General features: G+C 46.5%; 1 protein-coding gene across 6 annotated transcripts in view; it reads right to left on the bottom strand.

Annotated features, from left to right (window-relative positions):
- Positions 1-18,700, bottom strand: part of Fgd4 (FYVE, RhoGEF and PH domain containing 4) — a 232,783-nt gene that overhangs the window by 50,962 nt on the left and 163,121 nt on the right. For all 6 annotated transcript variants that reach the window (XM_023716285.1, XM_023716286.1, XM_023716288.1 and 3 more), the window contains exons 3-4: positions 13,105-13,288; positions 8,635-9,148 (exon numbers count right to left, since the gene is read on the bottom strand). In XM_023716285.1, coding sequence (XP_023572053.1) covers positions 8,635-9,148; positions 13,105-13,288 — 698 coding nt within the window. The remainder of the gene's footprint in view (positions 1-8,634; positions 9,149-13,104; positions 13,289-18,700) is intronic.

The raw sequence follows: 18,700 nt of genomic DNA, 5'->3' as shown, positions 1-18,700 counted from the left end.
GTTTAGCAAAGCACAGGGACCGTGGTTTGATCCCCCAGCACCACATGCCAGCCAGCCCCGCCCCCTGGTGGGCTGAGCTGGCCACACACACACAATAAATAAATAAGCTTAAAAAAAAGAAAAAACCTTTCTAAAAAAAAAAAAAATCAACCTACAAATAATTAGGAATTACAAGTAATTTATAATTTTTAGTAAACCATAGTAAGAGACATCCTACTTTGAATTTCTGTTTTAAAAGGATTTTTTTCACTTGTAAATGCATGAGACTATATCCAGGTATTAGGAGCTGCCCCGGGTTTTGCCACAGAATAGAAATACATTATGTACATCTATACTACTGGAATTGAAAAAGATTAATTCTTCTTTGGATTGAATACACAGCTAATGATTTCCCCTGCTGCTCAGCGCCCCCTACGCTATTTCTGGGGGGCCTCTGGGGGCCGACTGATGCCCTCAGTGGGTGCCTTTGGGTGAAGGTGCATGGTGGGTGCCGCTGGCTCGCAAATGAATTTCAGCTCTGCCTCCTCATCCCCAGCTGGCACCAGCCCCGGTGGGCCTTTTCAGACCTTCCCGCAGGACACGCCCATATGCCAGGAGGCAGGACAAAGTCTCTTGTTCACCAAGTTCACTAACTGGGCAGGCAGAAATCTCTTGTGGGTGGCCAGCCATTCCTTCTTCAATACCTTAGTGCCCCTGTCCTGCCCTGGCTGCCATCTGCCTACCAAATGGGGGGCAGCCACAATGCTAATGAGCAATTAGTTTCCCAAGGGCTCCAAGGCCAAAATGATAATTATTCTAAAGTGAATCAGATTTTGATGTCACACTTTTTTTCCCAGGACTGAGGGTTGAACCTGGGCCCTCACACTGCGCTACATCTGCAGCTGTTTTGTATTTTATTTTGAGCTGGGCCTCACTATGCTGCCCAGGGTGGGCTCAAACTTGGGATTTTCCTGCCTCAGCCTCTCTATGCACTGGGATTACAGGTGTGTGCCACCAGGCCTGACTATCTCTTCGAGTCATATTCTCATGTGTAGTTTCATTTTAAGCAGGAAGTTTTTTCTAAAAACATTTACTCAACATTTCTGGGCCTGGGGAGATAGCTCAGTAGAATAAGCACTTATCTGGCAAGCACAAGGTCCTGAGTTCAATTCCTGGTACTGTAAAAAAAAAGATGTGTATGTAAATGATCCATGTAAATTATGAGGTTTTCATAGGACTGAATGAAATGGTCCTGCATCCTGGGGCCCCGTTACCCAAATCTGTCATCAGTTAACCTTCTCTGAGGGAAAGCGTGGCTTTGTACCGATACGTCCACCTCCGTTCTTCCTGGAGCCCCTTTTCTCATGAAAATCTGCATTAGTTTAGGGAATAAACATTTGTTTCTGCACCATAATTCATGAGATGCATCAAAGTTCAGATATGTTATTTTAAATACATAGACAGCAAAGTATCCCATGTGGCTTTGGGGGATGATTTAAAGCTAGATCGCAGCGATAGGAGTGTCACATAATGGGCCCCTCATCTGAACAGCATCTTAGAACTGACTTGTGCGGGGCACCTTCACTCTGGAATAAGCCTACACGATTTCCCCACCTAGGCGCAGTAGGGAAGTCACCAACACAGGCCGCGGCAGAGTCCTCACTATGCCACATGTTCTCTGTGGATTTCTGCACACAGCGCTCAGGGCTCTGAGTCACAGTGCTCATCCGTGCGTCCCCAGAGAGAACAGCTCAGATCAAAACAGTTCCCAAAGCGGGGCTGGGACAGGCACTGGGCAGAATGCGCTGCTCCTGGGTCTGTCCCAGGACGATTCTGATCTTCAGTCTATTGGTCTTGACTAGGAAGTGAAGAAAAGGGATGTCGTACGTGTTTACCAAACACACATGTAGCTCTTACAATACAGGCAGAGATGCTGGTGTAAGTCCTTTACACTATGAAGTGATCCACGCCCCAGCGCCATGATCCACAATCTCCACTCCACAGCTGAGGAAACAGGTGTGGTAGCTGATACACTGTGCCCACTTGAGGGCTCCGGAGCTTAGCTGGATCAGATCAGCAACTCCATGCCCTAGGGTGCCGAGGGCCACCGCAGGGTGACTCAGCACTTCCAGGGTATATAAAGGGGTTGAGGAAGGGTTTTGCACCCTACTTCATGGAGGAGTTCTGATCCTCGATCTTCCCAGAGCCACTTCCTCAGAGGATGTTGATCTTCGTGGTGTCACTTCAGAGGAGCTTGATCTTCACAGCTGCAGCCACTTCCTTGGAGGAGCTCCGGTCTGCACAATCAGTGTAGAAGGAAGAGAGAGAGGCTTGATGGGCGCCACAGCTGCTGCTCCTCCTCTGCTCTTCATTGTTTTCTGCCGCCATGAACTGCTGCCGTCTGTCTTGGAGCCAGCAGAGTATGGACTGAAACCTCCACTAACTGTGAACTAAATAAATCTTTCCTAATTTTGGGTGTCGGTATTGTGTCCCAGCAACAAGTAAAAAGTAACTGAGAAGGGAGGCATAGAAGAGGTGAAGCAGCCTGCTTAGGCGGCCTCTGCAGTCTGTTCCTGGGCGTGCCACCTTGCTCTCTCTTGTGTTTTCCAGGTCACACACATCTGCTCTGTTCGTAAGCTCTCACCTTGCCATTCTCGCCTACTGATTTGCGGGCTCCTTCCGCACCCCTGACCCCACACATCAGAGCTTTCTGAACTCTCCCACTTCATGTCAACACCATGTTCACCCACCCTGGCACTGCTGGCATGCTGGCCCTGGCGAGCTCCCTCTACCAGGCTGCCCAGTGTGGCCAGGAGGCTGTTGAGTGACCCAGTGTCCCTGGCCAAGGTTCTCAGAATCACAGTCCCAAGTTACCACAATGGTCACCTGCTGTCCCCACCATCCCACGGCTCATTCCTGTGCTCAGGATGCCCCACTGGTCTCCATGGCTTCAAGCTGAGAGCCACCTCCCTTCTGTGGCGCCTCATTTCCTCTGTCCCTGGAGAGGCCCAGGCTCAGCCTCAGCTTTCCTGGGAGCCACAGAGAGCCGGCCACAGCCGTGCTCCACTGTGGCTCAAGTGGAGGGCTCCTCCTCCTTTCGCCCCAGGCAGCTGGGAGTCATGGCCATTTGTGGAGCTTAACTTCTGCCTGACTCTAAGCTTTCTCTGTCCTCACAGCAGGAGCTGCTGATGTGCACACATGCTGTGAACTTACTTGGCTCCTGAGTTCACTGAGTCATTAGCTGGAGTCCCACGAAAGGCCCGGGTCTCTACATCAACTCTGAGTACCTGTGTTTTTTCCTTAAACATCACCACCACAGCTGTGCTGTTGGCCCACTTGCTCTGAGCTCTGCCCTTCCAAAATGCTGGGGTTCTCCTGGTCCCTCGTGGACAATCCCCACAGTCCCTCTCCCATTGTACCTGTGTCCTCTGGGCTGCATCCCATTCTTATACATCTGCAATACTGACTACAAGTCTAGGCACCTCCTTTTGCATTCTTAGCCACTTTTCTGGGTCCCACGTGCCTAATCAATCTCTCCAAAGGAACGTTTTCCAGGTGCCAGAAACTCAGCAATGCAAAATTGACCTGATTCGCAGCTCGCTCCTCCTCTCAGAAACAGCAGTACTTTCTTTCCTATGTATCATCTCAATCACTCGTTTGTTGAGTGAGGAAACCATAACCTGGACATAAAGTGATATCACTAAAGTCACCTAGCTGCTAAGTGATGGGGCAGGGAATTAAACGTAGGTTTCTACTTTTAACTTAGGTTTTTAATAATTCTGCATTGTTAACCAATAAAACAGGCCTGCAGGCTGGCCCAGCTTGGTAGCAGGCCACTTCCCTTAGGCTTGTGAGAAGCCCCTCAAATTCAGTATGTCACACCTACTCTTTTGTCCCTAACTACATGTTGCCTTCCATTCTCCTGTATTTCAGTGTGCAGCACACTGTCAACCATGTCATCCAAGCTAGGATTTGAGCAGGACCCATGGGCTACAGCCAGCTCCTCAGAAGTCCCTCCTCTGTGTCTCCAGCTTTGTGAACCCACACCTGGGCTGCAACAACTGCTTCCTGGCTTGGCTCTGCCATCCTGTGTCTGACTCAGCTTTCTAAAGCCCACAGATGTGTCATCATTGTCACCTCCAAGCCTTCGTGAAGTGTGTGGCCACACAGCATCCAGCTATGGAAAGTCTGAATTCATATAGGAAAACACCTACATCTAGTCCAACCAAACAGGATATACTGTGAACACATATTATGCTGCTGACTACGCTGTTTCAAATGCTAGCTCCGGAAAACAAGGTGGAATGCTAAGGGTCTAGGCAGCTTTAGACCTTTAGGGAGTGGGCTTATGGATGGCTTTTACATTTTCTATGCTTTGCTACATTTTCTTGTTTTTTAACGTGTATTAACTTCTTAGTTTTTACATAAATATCTTCCAAAAGTACAGACTGTTGTTACAGGAAAAAAAAAAAAAAAGCGCTTCTTAGGAGGTATGCATGGACCCTGGGACCGCCCTCTGCCCACCCCTCGCTTGTTCCTGTCGTCTTTCTGATGGTGGTGTACGTTTAGAGATCCCCCCTTGAGTCACCACCCCTGCTGTTTCTAGCTCTCACACCCGCTCCCCCTGCTCCCCGACCCCCACTTCTCAGCAACCTGCCCCCCGCCTTCCTCAGAGCACTGGGTCATACAAGTTTCCATCTCGGCCAACGGTGCTAAGGCCCCAAGGGGCCGCTGCTGGGTGGGACTCAGTCACCCGCTCCTTACAGCGCTGACCATCTTAACTCTCACTTCAGCGTGGTTCACAGCTGGCTTGTAGAAACAGAGGACGTAAAACTAAGTCTGAAATAACTAGAAGTAGAACTAAGCTGTTAAGCCTAATATGTGTCTATACCTATAACTGTGGATAGCTCCTCCTTCATATCAGTCATTCTAGTACGTAATTTCTGTCATTTTGAGTTCAAAAAGGATCTGCCTCTGCTATATTCCTGCTAAGTATGATTATTATGGAGTTTTTATATATTAGTAACTTGAACTTACGATGTAACAGAGACTTAATGTTGATATAGACTTTAGTTTTAGAAGGAGAATGCCACACACTTATATGGGGCTGCTGAATAAAGCGAAATGTGAAATGTAAGAGATTTTTAAGAGATTTATATCTATATCTAACAAAGGTATAAATCTATATGGAGGAAGTACCGATTAGAGAAAAATCTACCAATAGAACCTACAGCGCACTCTCAACAGTCAAAGGCTCATGAAACATAAAGGTCTGTTTTCCTACCCAGCAAGTGCAGCATTTCACAATAGTGGTTTATCCCCGACAAAAACTTACTCATTTCAGTATAAAAAAATTTGAGAAAAGAAGGTCATTTTTAATAACATGCATCCTAAAACATATTGAAGAATTTCTCCGCGTCTTATAAGAGTACATTTAATATAGTTAAAGCTATTTATAATAACCTAAATTCAGCATGCTGAACCAGAACTCCAGCTCCATGGCTTGGCCCTGCCGTGTCCCGGGGGTTCATGCCTGCGTGGATGCAGTGCATGTGTACCCTCACTATTCTTTACCTTTTTCTTCCTATAACTTTCTTTTTGTGGAACCGGGGATTGAACTCAGGCCCTTGCGCCTGCCAGGGAAGCACTTAATCCACTGAGCCATCTCCCTGGAGATGGCTTCCTATAACTTAAGGCACTTCTGTGTGTTTCCTTTTAATAATTTCTCCCCTCCTCTTTAGTAGATGTCATCTGCTATAATACATGGTTAAATTTGAAGATACCAGGCCTGGTGAGTGATAGCTAACAGTATCACAAAGTACTCACAATTTTCTTCTAGATTTGAAGTTAAAAAAAAATTATCTATCTATCTATAGATATAACCTATATAATATATAATCTATAGATATATTATATAGATATAATCTATATAATATATAATATTATATATATATATATATATATATATATATACACACACACACACATACCTTAGCTCTCTGGTTATGTCTAGATCACTGGTGTTATAGAATGTTTAACCAGCTGTAATCCCAGCTACTTGGGAGGCTGAGGCAAGAGGGTCACAAGGTTAAGCGCAGCTGAGGCAATTTAGCAGTTCTCTGTGGTCAGTGCTTGGTACTGACCAAACAGACAAACAAAATGTAATCATTGGGCAAGAGAAGCTTCACTAGAGTATGGTAGAGGACAGAAATTTCACTAGGAGTTACTTGTCTTTTACATGGCAAAATAAAGCGTATTCCATGCTTGCCAATGAAAGTGATCTTGACCAAATGTCTCAGAAAAATCAATGATACGGGTCCACGAGCTGAACGCTTGTAAATCACCTCAACCATCAACGACTCTTTGCGACATAATGCAACACCCACGTACTCCTACACTGCCTTTGCCATTCTTCTGCCACCCTCCATTCCCTGGTTTTCTCACTAGTCTTGTTGGACAAGGGGGAGATGCCCGTTAAGATTAGTTTAAATAAAATTAAGATAATTCTGATACAAATCTCTACCCTCAATTATAGAAAAACATAAGTAATTTGTTCAGTTGTCTTACAAGCTCATGTTGGTTTAAGAAACAGCCAACTGGGCCAGGGAGATAGCTCAGTGGTTCAAGCATCCGCCTGGCAAGCGCAAGGACCTGGGTTCGATCCCCTGTACTACATGCTGCGCCTGCCCCACACTGTGCCATCCACTGATCTAGGCGTAGTTGGTGCACCCCTGTAAGCCCAGTCCTGGGGAAGCTGAGACAGAAGGATCTCCCATTGTACCTGCGTCCTCTGCATAGTGAGACCCTGTACCAAATAAATAAATAAATCTTTAAGAAAAAGATGTAACACACCTACACACAAGAACATAGCACCCCAGCGCCACACCGACAGGACCTTGGGAGCTGACCTGCCCTGACTCGTGTGAGGCTATGGGGCTAACAGGGCACAAATCAGAGGCCACATTGAGACTGCCCTGGTCTCAAATGTTTCGCCAAAAATATACTACAATTTTTAACTTTTCTTTTTTCCTTTTAATTACTGTAAAATATACTCAACAGATTTTACCCTCTTGCCCCCACTGACATGTCTGTGCATTTTGGAACCAGGAAAGGTAGCACAGTAGTACCTAGAGCAACAGAAGAACAATCCTCACCACGCAGGCTGACGCGGCCTTCTGTTTTTAGATGGGAGAGATGCAGTGCTTGGATCACAACTCTGTAGAAAAAAATTTTCTTTTCCTTCCCAAAACAGCCTGTGCCATCTACTGCCTAACAGCCCAATTAGGACACATGCCAGCTACGCCACCAACCCTAATCTCTCCCAAAGCAAAACCGCCTTATCTATGAACATGTCTACACTAACAACATTTAACATAAAATAGGAAAACTATCACCCAGCAAACACAATCATCGTTACCAGTTAAAATGTTGCCCTTAATAAGAACAGCTCTTACTGTTTCCTGAGCACGCGCTGGAGCTTTCATTCCCATAGTAAAAGGTCGCTTGGTTCTGACAGTCACCTCCTTACATCACGGTTCAAGCACAAATACCCTAAACGCCGCTTGGCAACGTCCTGTTTCTTGACTGCCTCAGCTAATATTACCAAGTATGAGTCACTTTCACCCACTTCCTTATTTAAACTTTTGCTGCTCAAGAATTTAAAATCAACTCACTTGCTGGAAAAAATAAGCCACTGGCTCTTTGTGCATCCAATTTTTTTTCAGGTCAGAGAAAATTATACCCTAAGACTGACTTTACTTCAGAGTTCTAAATATAACCACTAATCACTTTCTATTCTAATATTCTAGAGTCAAGCCTTTTAATATTCTGCCCTACGTTCATGTCCAGTAAGGCACAGCTGTATTAAAAACTCCCAAATTTCAGACTGGGATTTGCTATTTAGCAATTTTCCTGTAATTATCAAATTTTTCAATTTTGCACTCTGTTGTTTAGTATGGTCAGTAGAAGACGACGCAATGGAGACTTTGTCTTCAGAGATGCAGTTAATTCTCTAATTCTAGGGAAACGCTGTATACTGACACTGGACCTTTGGTTACCAAGATTCCCAAGTACCACACAGAAATCACAGTTTTTAACATTCCTAATGCAAACTGGCCACAGTCTTATTACTGGAGCGACATAAAGGTTTCTACTAGTTACTGTCCTAGTAACACACCGATTTGGTCCATAATATACCACCAACTTTTCAATAGACCTATTAAAATCTCTTATCATGACATTAAAAAAGAAACACTTTAATTTACCAGAATACAGGAAAATTATGAACACACTTCACTAGAAAAACTGGTCTTTGTTAGCACGCCTGCGATCCCAGCACTTGGGAGGCTGAGGCAGAACGATCGCTGAGAGTACCTGGAGAGCAGGTTTCAAAAAAACCCAATAATCTTAAATAAAGAAAGACAGCAAGGCTGTGGTTTTTCCTGTACCAGTCTCTACACCACTTTCACTCTTGAAATCACGAAAGATAAACAGAAATGACATAGGGGGGGAGAAAAAAAAAACAAAAAAACCCTCAGATATCTTGGCGACACCTGTGGGCACCGAGCACTGGAGGAAGTCAGGGCGCTGGGGTGGTGGTTGACTCCCACTCTCCGTGGCATGGAGTGTAGCCCCCGCACGTGTTTCGGGCCCCACCTTGGTCTCGGGGTGCTGCTCCGCGTGCTGCTCTGGCTCCACGGGGCTCTCCCCATCCTCCCGGTCCCGGAGCCCGGCCTCGGCTGCGGCCTCTCCTCCGCTCCCCGGGAGCGCGGGGTCCGCAGCTGGGGTTCCCGCCGGGGTCCTGCAGCCACCGTCAGGGGTATCATCATCTCGGGAGTCCGGGGGGCCGGTGGTGGGGGGGGATCCAGGCCCCTCCTGCTCTCCGTTCACGGCCTGCGCGCCAGGCCCGGGCTCTGCAAGCCGCACGGGGTCTGCAGGCCGCGTGGGATCTGTAGGCAGCACCGGCCCCGGGGGCTCGGGGCCGGCGAGGCCCTGTCCTCGTCCAACTGGGCTCCTTGGCACCTCCACGCCGTTGGCCACGCGCGTTGGTGTGCCCCGCAAGTGTGTGTGCATGCGCTCATCCCCAGTTCGGCCCTGCCGGCCAGGGGTGCGTGGGGTGAGCGGGCTCCCGACGGGGTCCCTCTTCGGGTCGGGGAAGCTGGACAACGCGCTGTAGGAGACAAAAAGCAGACACCAAGTGAGACGCCAGGAGCACGCAGCACAGAGGAGCCTACCTCCAAAGGAGTCACCCCAGCCACCTTCACACATGAGTAAAGAAGGGGGCCGGGACTCCCCCTGGGGTCCTGGGCAGCTCCTTGGACCTCCAGTGATGGAGCACTCTGTTGAACAGAAGCATCTTTTCTCAGGTTTTGACTTCTCTCACCTCTATGATGATGCACAGCAACGCTGTTTACGAACTGATTCGGCAGAGCTAATTTCACTGGGTTAGCAGAACGCACCCTGGCCTACTTCAACTTGTGCTGCGGTAGCCTCCTGCCCTGTTTCCTTTCCTGATCCCTTCTCGTATCCACAAGCCAAAATGATTACTGGTGCCTCCTTGCATACTCACGGGTAAACTGAGGCCTCAGCGCTACCTAAGAGGCTGAGTGTCCTCGGTAACACTTGGACTGGTTGTGTATGGGCTGCACCCTGCGGTCCTCCAACGGGGGCAGGAGAGCACATCAGAGGGTCTCTAGGAAGCTCTCCCCAGGAAAGCCTCCAGGGCCCCGTGTGGCTGATTCCTTTTCATCGCGAGGCTTTTCTGCATCACGCTTGTAAAAGAACACAGACCCCTACCCCGTCCACCTCTCGAGTCACTTTGTTACGGTCCCCACACTGGACCTAGTCCTAGCAGCACTAAGGACACCATGGAACCTACTCCTAGCAGAACAGTTTTCCTATGGAAATAGCTGGGTGCATTTGCACCCCGGATATCAGGGTGGGGAGCTCCCCACCAGGCTGCATGCTGAGAGGTTCCTACGACCTAAATGAGCACAAATAAAAACAGACAGAGTGCCTGTGAGTGCCTACTGTGCCGCCCGGCTGCCCGCCTCATCCCTCTCAGCCCAGAGCTCCATGTGCGCCATGTGCCAGGAAGTATCCGACAGTCCAGGAGTCACCTTCAGACGACCATGACGGCAGTACAGCAGCAGGTAACATTTATTAAGTGTTTCCTATTGGCCACAAGCCACAAAGGCCCTTCCAGTGGATCATGTTTCTTCTTCATAAATCTAAAAGGGATCCCTAAGTACAGAAATCCAGGCTTAGGAAAGGATGCTGTGCAGCCAAAGTCCTTGTGGTCTGACCCTACTGCATCACACCCTGCAACACTTGGGATGTGAGGAGCAAGCAGTGAATGAGTGAATGAGCTGCAGATGTGGGGGGGGGGTCCCCGGGGAGGAGGCGGCAGGTAAGGGGTGGGTGAGAAGCGGCAGGGGAGGGGCCAGTCCACAGTCCCACAGACCGTAGGACCGACCGCACGACCACACGACTGCGCCCTTCACCCGTCCACCCGCCGTCTACCCAGCCTGGCTGCTGCTGCTCTGGACTGGAGATGGTTACCCAGGAATTAACCAGGCAACAAGCAATCAGGGAAGAAGATGTGGGTGGAGTCCAGCAGCACAAGGACAGTCGGGAAGATGTAGTAGGGAATGCGTTACACATGAAAAAGTTGGAGGCAGCCCATGTGAACAGGTGTCCCCATCACACCAGCGGGCTGCCCCCCACTGCTCAGCAGTCGACGGGGATCTGAATTAAGCTCCCTTCTTTCCTGCCCATATCAGGCAGGGTCAGATGCCCTGAGAGAAAGACCTCCAGGGGTCCTCTGCACAATGAGGCAGGCTCAGGGATTTTCAGGACTGCTTTGGGCGGCATCTAGAAATGTGATCTCTATAAATGACAGCGAGGGTGTACGTGAGGGTGGCGGGTTGGTAACAGAAGAATCAGTAAATGATATGGTTTCCGCTGCCTCATGGACCGGAAATGGAGCAGGAGACAGACAGTTGGCTTTGTGAAGCCCTTCGGGAACAGTGAAGTGATGGCCACATCTGCAGGGAAAAGCTAGTTCTAAAACGCCAAGACTTCCATAAGACAAAAGGGTACTCTTACTTCGGTAGAAAGGAGAAAGGGGACAGGGCAGAGGGGAAACTACAGAAAAAAATTATTCTATTCCTTTAACTGCTGTTCTTAATGGAGTAAGGCCCTAACTGTGAGGCCCTAACCACAGTGGGACACAGCCTGCTAGGATCCACCTAACCGGCCTCCACCCTGGGAGATGGTGGTTCTTCCTGCCCATCCCCTGCGCTGACCCAGGGACTAGTGATGTCCCTTATTCCACAAGGTGCTACTCTAGGCCGTGATAACTGGAATTCAGTCCAAAAATCACCTTGCAGGCACAAGAACTTCACTCAACAGCAAAGAGAAATTTCCCATTAAAATCCTAGAGAGCTGATGCAGTATTAGCCCACTCTTCTGGGGTGGGAGTAGGGAACAACTCAGTGCTGCCCCCTGTAGCCAGGCCACTGCAGTATCAGCAGTGGACTCTGCCCAACTTGTGTCCCTTTGAGGATTAGTCAAAACACATGGAGCTCTCAGACTTGCTTAAAAATGTCATAAATTATAGCCCATCACTCCTGAGCTCCAGCCTTCAAGCTCTGCACCTTCACGAGTCTGCAGATTGAAAGGTAAAAGAAAACGGATGATAATTAGTGGGAAAACTGCCTGTTTCACTGGAGAGAAGAATGTGGGATAATGCAAAGTGTGGGCTTGCAAGGCAGTGAGCGGTACGGGACTCACCACTTGGGGGCCACACCCTAGGATGTGGGTACCAGGGTGCACCAAGGACACCCTCCTCCTCTCACGCAGGGAATGGATTGGCTGCTGGACTCTGCCAACAGAAGGGATCAAATACTTATTCCTATTATTATTATATTATTTTTTTATTGTTAAATATTGAACTTACCCTGAGGGGAGTAACACATATGATACAATTAAACTTTTCTTGTAAAGCTTGCTATCATCCCAGCTAGCAAAGATATGATACCTCCTGACTTTAGAACAGGAGACACTGATGTTTAAAGATGTATGATAAAAGTTCCAAAAATTAATGAGGAATGAAAAATGAAGTCAGGCTTCTAAATTACTTTTCTCCAGAATTTGTAACTAAATATAGTCTTATTTTAAAGGATGGAAGCTGCAGTCTTCTGCTTGGTCATAATTTCCAGAACAACCCAAAAATATTTCTAAGCTATGAGTTTATTTAATAGTAGTGAATCCTATAAATTAAAAAAAAAAACCTAATGAGAAATTGTTCTCAAATATTACACTGGAATGAGTGAAAATACTTGGTTTTAAGGGAGAAAGTAAAGAAGTTATATATGTTTGTGTTTTTTTTTTTTTACTTTTCAGGGTTTTTTTTTTTTTTTTTTTTTTTTTGTGGAACCGGGGATTGAACTCAGGCCCTTGTGCTTCCCAGAGAAGCGCTGATTCCACTGAGCCATCTCCCCGGCCCCCTAAGAAGTTATATATGTTCTGTTTCATTACACACATTTCTGGTGACAGGGAAAGAAAAATCCTTCTGATACATTTTGTATTCAAATTCTATTTAAGTCAGTGATGGGAATTCCAGCAATAGGCTAAGAGAATACACAGTTGAGGGTCTCATTTGTAAAATGTACCAAAGGCGGGTATGGAGTAGAGAGAGATGGATGAACGGGTATGGAAAATTTACATTAGATAAAGCCCCAAGACAAGCCTAGCCCACAGGGGTCACGCTTACAAACACACAAAGTAAGCAAAAAGACAGGACAACTCCCTTGGCCCTCCAACCCAGAGACTAGCCGACACAAAGGCTCACAAAGGGTGACAGGCACAGAAGAAGCGATACAAAAGCACATAATTGCATACACATACTGGTGGCATCGGATACTGCACATCGGCCACATACTGTAAATGACAGGTCATCCGAGGGCAAGAGCCCGTCGTGTACTTTAAGATGTGCTTCCTGAAGGCCCACAGACCCTGGCGCAATTCAGCCTGGTAGGCTTTGATTCACATAACCTGCAACTATCGGCTTGTGGAATTAGCTTTTTCCTCCCTTGCCTCTACCCGGTGCAAGTTAACTCTTACCTGCCTCCTTCAAAGCGACTGATGAGATCTGAGACCTTACTGGGTTTTTCTTTTGAGACACAAGAAGCAGAGGCAGGTTTAGCTTCCTCCATCCTGGGCTTTGATCTAGATAAAGCTTTCTGCTTGGGGGTTTGGTGTGTGTTGGACGAAGGTGAATTCTGCAGATGTAATGGCTTTGGAGGCACTGTAAAGAAGAACAGAATTTAATATTTCACTGACATTTTGTTCTTTAGCAGTAAAATTCTGGTATCCCAGGTGCAAAAATCTTCAACATCAACCACTATCACAAAGGGGTTTGTCGCACTGAAGTCCACCTTAACCAAGAGGCATGTATCCTAGACACTTGCTCCATATTCCGTGAAAATTCTACTTCCAAACATAAGTTGCTATTTTAGTTTCAGCTCATCTTCAGCACAGCATTGATTCACACCTGGAAAGCTGAATAAGGCTGCAGCACTCCAGCATCTGTTAGAGATACCAGGACAGCTATCTGTTTGAAGAGCGGGAAAAGGTGCTAGATTGGAGACTGAATCCTGGAAATGCATAGTTTGCCAAGATACAAGGTTTTCTGTAACAGAGTGCTAAAGATAGACCAGAATCTGGAATGAGTGAGTTGAACAACATAAAAGCCAACAGAAAGAACAAGAGACAAAAATACAACATGGCATTGACCCGGCGCCTTGCCACTTAATGAAAGCACTTGACCTCATTTGAGATATCATGTCTGCATCTTGTACTATGAATAACCCTACAAAGACAACAATATGCAAAGTGTTAATTACTGTAACTGAGTTTCTATCACATCCCCAGTCTGTGATGGCTTGGGGAGGCTGAGTGAGCTGGCTAAAAAGGCTAATCCAGTTCTAGGCCTGATACTGGGACTCCAGCTCCTCAGCATAAATCCAGCCAAACAGGGTATGGGGTGAAACAAGTTCTGCTGTCCGTGACATTCTGTAGTTCTCTTGCATTGCTGTGCCATTTGTTTACAGTAAGTTCTTCCCTCTAGCCCCAGCAGGAACAGATCACCTCATGAAATACCAAAATCTACAGCATTCCACATTACAGATGGGAAAATACATGCCACGAGTATATTATCCAGATGGGAATCCTTTCACAACACTTTTCTCTAAGATGCACATTCGAGACATCCAAGTCCCAGCACTTGGGAGGCAGAGGGAAGAGGATCTGCCACAAGTTCAAGGGTAGCCTAAACTACACAGCAAGACATTGACTCAAAAACACAAAACAAACAAACAAAGAAAAATACCACTTAGGGTAAAAGTTGATAATATATACAATCTCTCTCTCCCTCTCCCCACCCCTGTCCCTCCTCCTCCCCGCCTCTCTTTTATTTCATGGATTGAACTCAGGACTTTCGTTTGTGCTTGCCAGGCAGGCACTTAAGCCAATGAACTATCTGCCCAGCTTTTGTTCATTTTTTAAATATATGGTCTTGCTGTCTAGTGCATGCTGGTCTCAAACTTGAAATCTTGCTTCAGCCTCCCAAGTGTTGGAATTGTGTGTGCCACGACACCCAGCGACAATGACTATTTTCTATATCTGCTTTTAACAGATCAAACAGAATCACCTCTTACTTTGTGTAAGGCTTTCTCCTCCTGGGAGCCGGGAGAGGACTTGGGGCTCTTTCTACGTGCATGACCCATTTTCTCCTGCTGGTTACGCTGGTTTTGGGGTTTTCTCGTTTCTTTTATAAATTCAGCCAGTTAATAGCGGCCAGCTGCTCACTGGCCTGATTTCATCATTTCTGTGCCAATGGTCAATTTATTACAGGGAAGAAAAAATACAGTGAGCTACAAGTGGAGCAGTTAATTCTCTCCCAACATAAGAAAATGGGAATGAAAAACAGTAAACTGCATTTCTGGTTCAAGACAGGGCTGGGGGAAATGGTTAGTGTAGCAAGCACTGGGAAGGAAGGGGCTTAGCTAAAGATGGGGGTTCTTTTTTTTTTTTTATCTTTTTGTGACACAGGAATCAAACTCAGGACCTTCTGCACATTAAGCCCATGCTCTCCATCCCTGAATTGCTACCCCAGTTGCATCTGTTAATTTTAAGGGGGAGGAAAAAGTTCTATACAAAATACATAACACAAGCAATAAGACAAGATAATAGCTCACAACAACCCATATAACTTTAAACATCAGCAATAATTTCATCATTTCTAACCTGTTTTTTCTTCTGAACAAAAGCAGTGAGTATGTTCTCTGTAATTCTCTGAGCTACAACTGTCACAAACCATCACTTATCGAGAGAGTTTACTTACTAAATATACCATGAGTCTACGATATGTTAGGTGCTGAAAAACGGACAGAGATAGGCGCCTGTCAGCCAGCTGTGATGCCCCCAGCCCAGCTTCCTTCTCTTTTGCTTTCTGGTGCTGGGGCTCAAACCCCAGATCCCTGGGCACACACTGTGGGCTGGAGCTATAGCCTTCTGCCCAGAGCCGCCGCCTCACTTGTCACAGAACCTTGTGCTCATTCTCCAAAGAGCTTACACGTTCTGCATAGTTGTCATATAACTAATAGTATGTGAGGTCAAGCAGCAAAAAAGCAGTAAAATATTAAATACAGATTTAAAGCTTTTTCCTCCTCCTCCTCCTCCTCCTCCTCCTCCTCTCCCCCCTCAGGTGCCAGGGATGCACACGCTAGGCAAGAGCTCAAGCACTGAGCCATGCCACAGTTTCTAGGCTAAAGAATACATTTCTTTTCATCACAACCACATTTACAGGGGATGACTTGTGCTGTGTTTGACCATTTTGTGAAACACATATAGGAAATAATTAATATACCAACCTGGAATTCATATTCTAGTGGAGAAACAACTTAGTGGTGTTGATAAAGTGGGCACCGAGCACGCAGGCATTTTAGAGACATGGAGGAAGCAGCTACCCTAGCAAGAGAGGGAATCTAAATACACAGTAAGTCAGCAGCACACACACATTGAGTAAAAGCACAAATGGCGCACGCACATGGTAACATCTCAGGGTGACACATGAAGGCCCAAAGTCAGAAACATCTTAGAAGAAAGCCCTGTCCTTCTGGTCAACATTAGTTGGCATATATCTTGGTTACTTTTCTCTTGCTGCTGAGACCAAATACCCAACATCCAACTAAAAGAGAGAAAGATTTCTTCAGCTCAGTCTGGAGGTTTCAGTCCATACTCGGCTGGCTCCAAGGCAGAGGGCAGCAGTTCATGGTGGCTGAAACCAGCAAAAGCATCAAGAGCAAAAAGAGAGGAGGTGCCAGGAACCTCTTTCCTTCCTGTATATGGATGCAGGCTCACTGCCCCAGGGCGGGTGTAGCACTCACCTATAATCCCAGCACAGGACCCTGACTCAATCACAAATCCTGGGGTCCTGCCCCCCATGACTGCATGAGGCTTTAGGGGGACATCTGGACACAAACCATAACAGTATATAACAAAAATCATGCATGCTGTGCTCAAAAGACCTTCCCTAAGAATCAAAATGACTCACTATTAAAGGTAAGTGGCAATCTAGGAACATAGACTGCAGAATTCAAAGGGAAACGTCCCATTTGCTCTGTGCTTAAGAAGCTAAACATCCAACTCGAATTAAAAACCAAGAGCTCCAGTCTCCGTTCAATACTGATCACCCAGAGGAGGAACTGTCAGCAGGAGCCCGCGAGGAACGGATAGCTCATGTTACACAAACCCAGTTTCTCTCCAAGGCCACAGTTTCTTAGCCTCTGGGATACCCAACTAGCTGCAGTCACGCTTTTGATCTCTTAAGGATTCTTCCTTTTCCTTCCTTGTTGCCTAGATATTCTCCAAGGATTTGGACGAAGGAGTTTTCTGTCCTCCTCCCTTATAAACTTGCATCTGAATAGATGCTTTCAGCTACAGCCTCTAGCAAGACACTCCCATCCCCGAACTTCTTCAATACAGTGCGGATCAGGGCTTCCTAAGACTTGTGCACAGCTGCTCCGGGGTCATCGGGGTCATCAGCAACTCTAGTCCTTGGTGTCTAAAGCTCTGTTCTTGCAAACCAGCTTCTCTACCTGTATTCTCCATCTCAACAGTGCGAGCACCATTCGTCATTTATCTCAGAACCACTCCTTGTTATATGGGTAGTGGATATCAGCCAAGTGCCACTTCGTGTCCTGGGCCCTGCAAACCTGTTTCCGGATCTCCCACATATACAGTGTTGAGGGTGGGGGCCACAGAACTCCTCCGGCCCTCTGCCAACATCGATCTCCTTTTCATAAATTATTAACGAGGCCCAGGTGCTTGTCCCCAGCAGGATCTGCCCTCTGCCCCTCTTCCTTCCCATGGATATTATCCCTAGACTCTCTTATCTCACAAAGCCCTGGCACCCATGTTTTAACTCAGAGTTCTTTATGCAAAAGAATCAAATTAAAAGGCTCCTAGCATTTATGCACGCACCTATAAAATGAGTATGCACAGGCAACTTGTATTATGGTCTCAGTACCTTCTGGTAAGAGACGGCAACTCGGATCCATTGCTACTCCAAAGAATTAGAGAAAGTCCAGGCTTACAGAGAGAGAGACCAACACAATCAATCAGCAGTCTTGATTAACACAATATGCCAGCCACCCTCTCAATCGATGGGTAACGGGGTACACCGACAAAGAGTACACGTCATTTGAATGTGCCACACTGGCTTGGAGATCAGTTTAAGAAGAAGGCATTGGAAACACAGCAGGTGCAAAAAGAGCACTTGACCATAAAAACAAAGGGGGGAATCTCTACAGCAGGGGTCCCCACCCCGGCCACGCTATCCTGGCCTGCCTACTGTGAACTGGGGCATGAAAGGTCATGGTGGCTGGGAAGAATCGGTATAAACCTTGTTAAACTAACTCCCATCTTCCCAGTTTTTCCTCAGTAATTAAGGGAAAGTCAGCTTGCCTCATCATGTTTTTGTAATGTATCATTGTTTGCTCCCTTAGTATACAAGAGTTCGGATATAATAACTTCTTTAGGTTTGCATTTTTCTTAGGAAAGACTCCAACATAAAAAAAAAATCAAAATGTGTATGTTTTTCTCTTGCCAAGCTTGACTTATGTCCGTCTAATTCTTAGGTCTAACCACAGACCCTAGGAGGGTGGAAGAGAATGTTTTTCTTCCTTGCAGATCCAGGATCATGAATTAGAGACAGCAACCTTTGTCTTTAACCTATCAAAATTGTCCATATTGTTAAGAATCTATTAGCGGGGGCCTGGCCCTAGCTCAGGCCTTTAAGTGGCTGCTTCCACAAAGCTGTCAGCCTCAGGTTGCTGGAGTTCGAACCTTACACCTCTCCCGCTGGCCAAAAGTGCCCTGAAGGCATTCGAGGAACAAAAAAAAAAAAAAAAAACTTAAAAAAAAAAAAAAGAATATTAGAAAAGTTAAGAAAAAAAGCATCTACACAAAAAAAACCAATGATTTTGTAAAAGACTAAGTTGATATTTAAAAAGTTATTTATTTTTCCAAATTAGTTCTACAATCGGACAGAAAGAGATAAATGACAGGCAAGATTCTAAGGCCAGGGCCAGCCAGATAGCTCAGTGGACTAAAGCACCTGCTTAGGCAGACACAGGGGTCAGAGGTTTGATCGCCC

The sequence above is a fragment of the Octodon degus genome, unplaced genomic scaffold, assembly GCF_000260255.1.
Source record: "Octodon degus isolate 3935 unplaced genomic scaffold, OctDeg1.0 scaffold00047, whole genome shotgun sequence".
NCBI classification, from domain to species: Eukaryota; Metazoa; Chordata; class Mammalia; order Rodentia; family Octodontidae; genus Octodon; species Octodon degus.
Note: the sequence above shows the minus strand (reverse complement) of the source record. Positions and strands in the feature narration are given on the sequence as shown.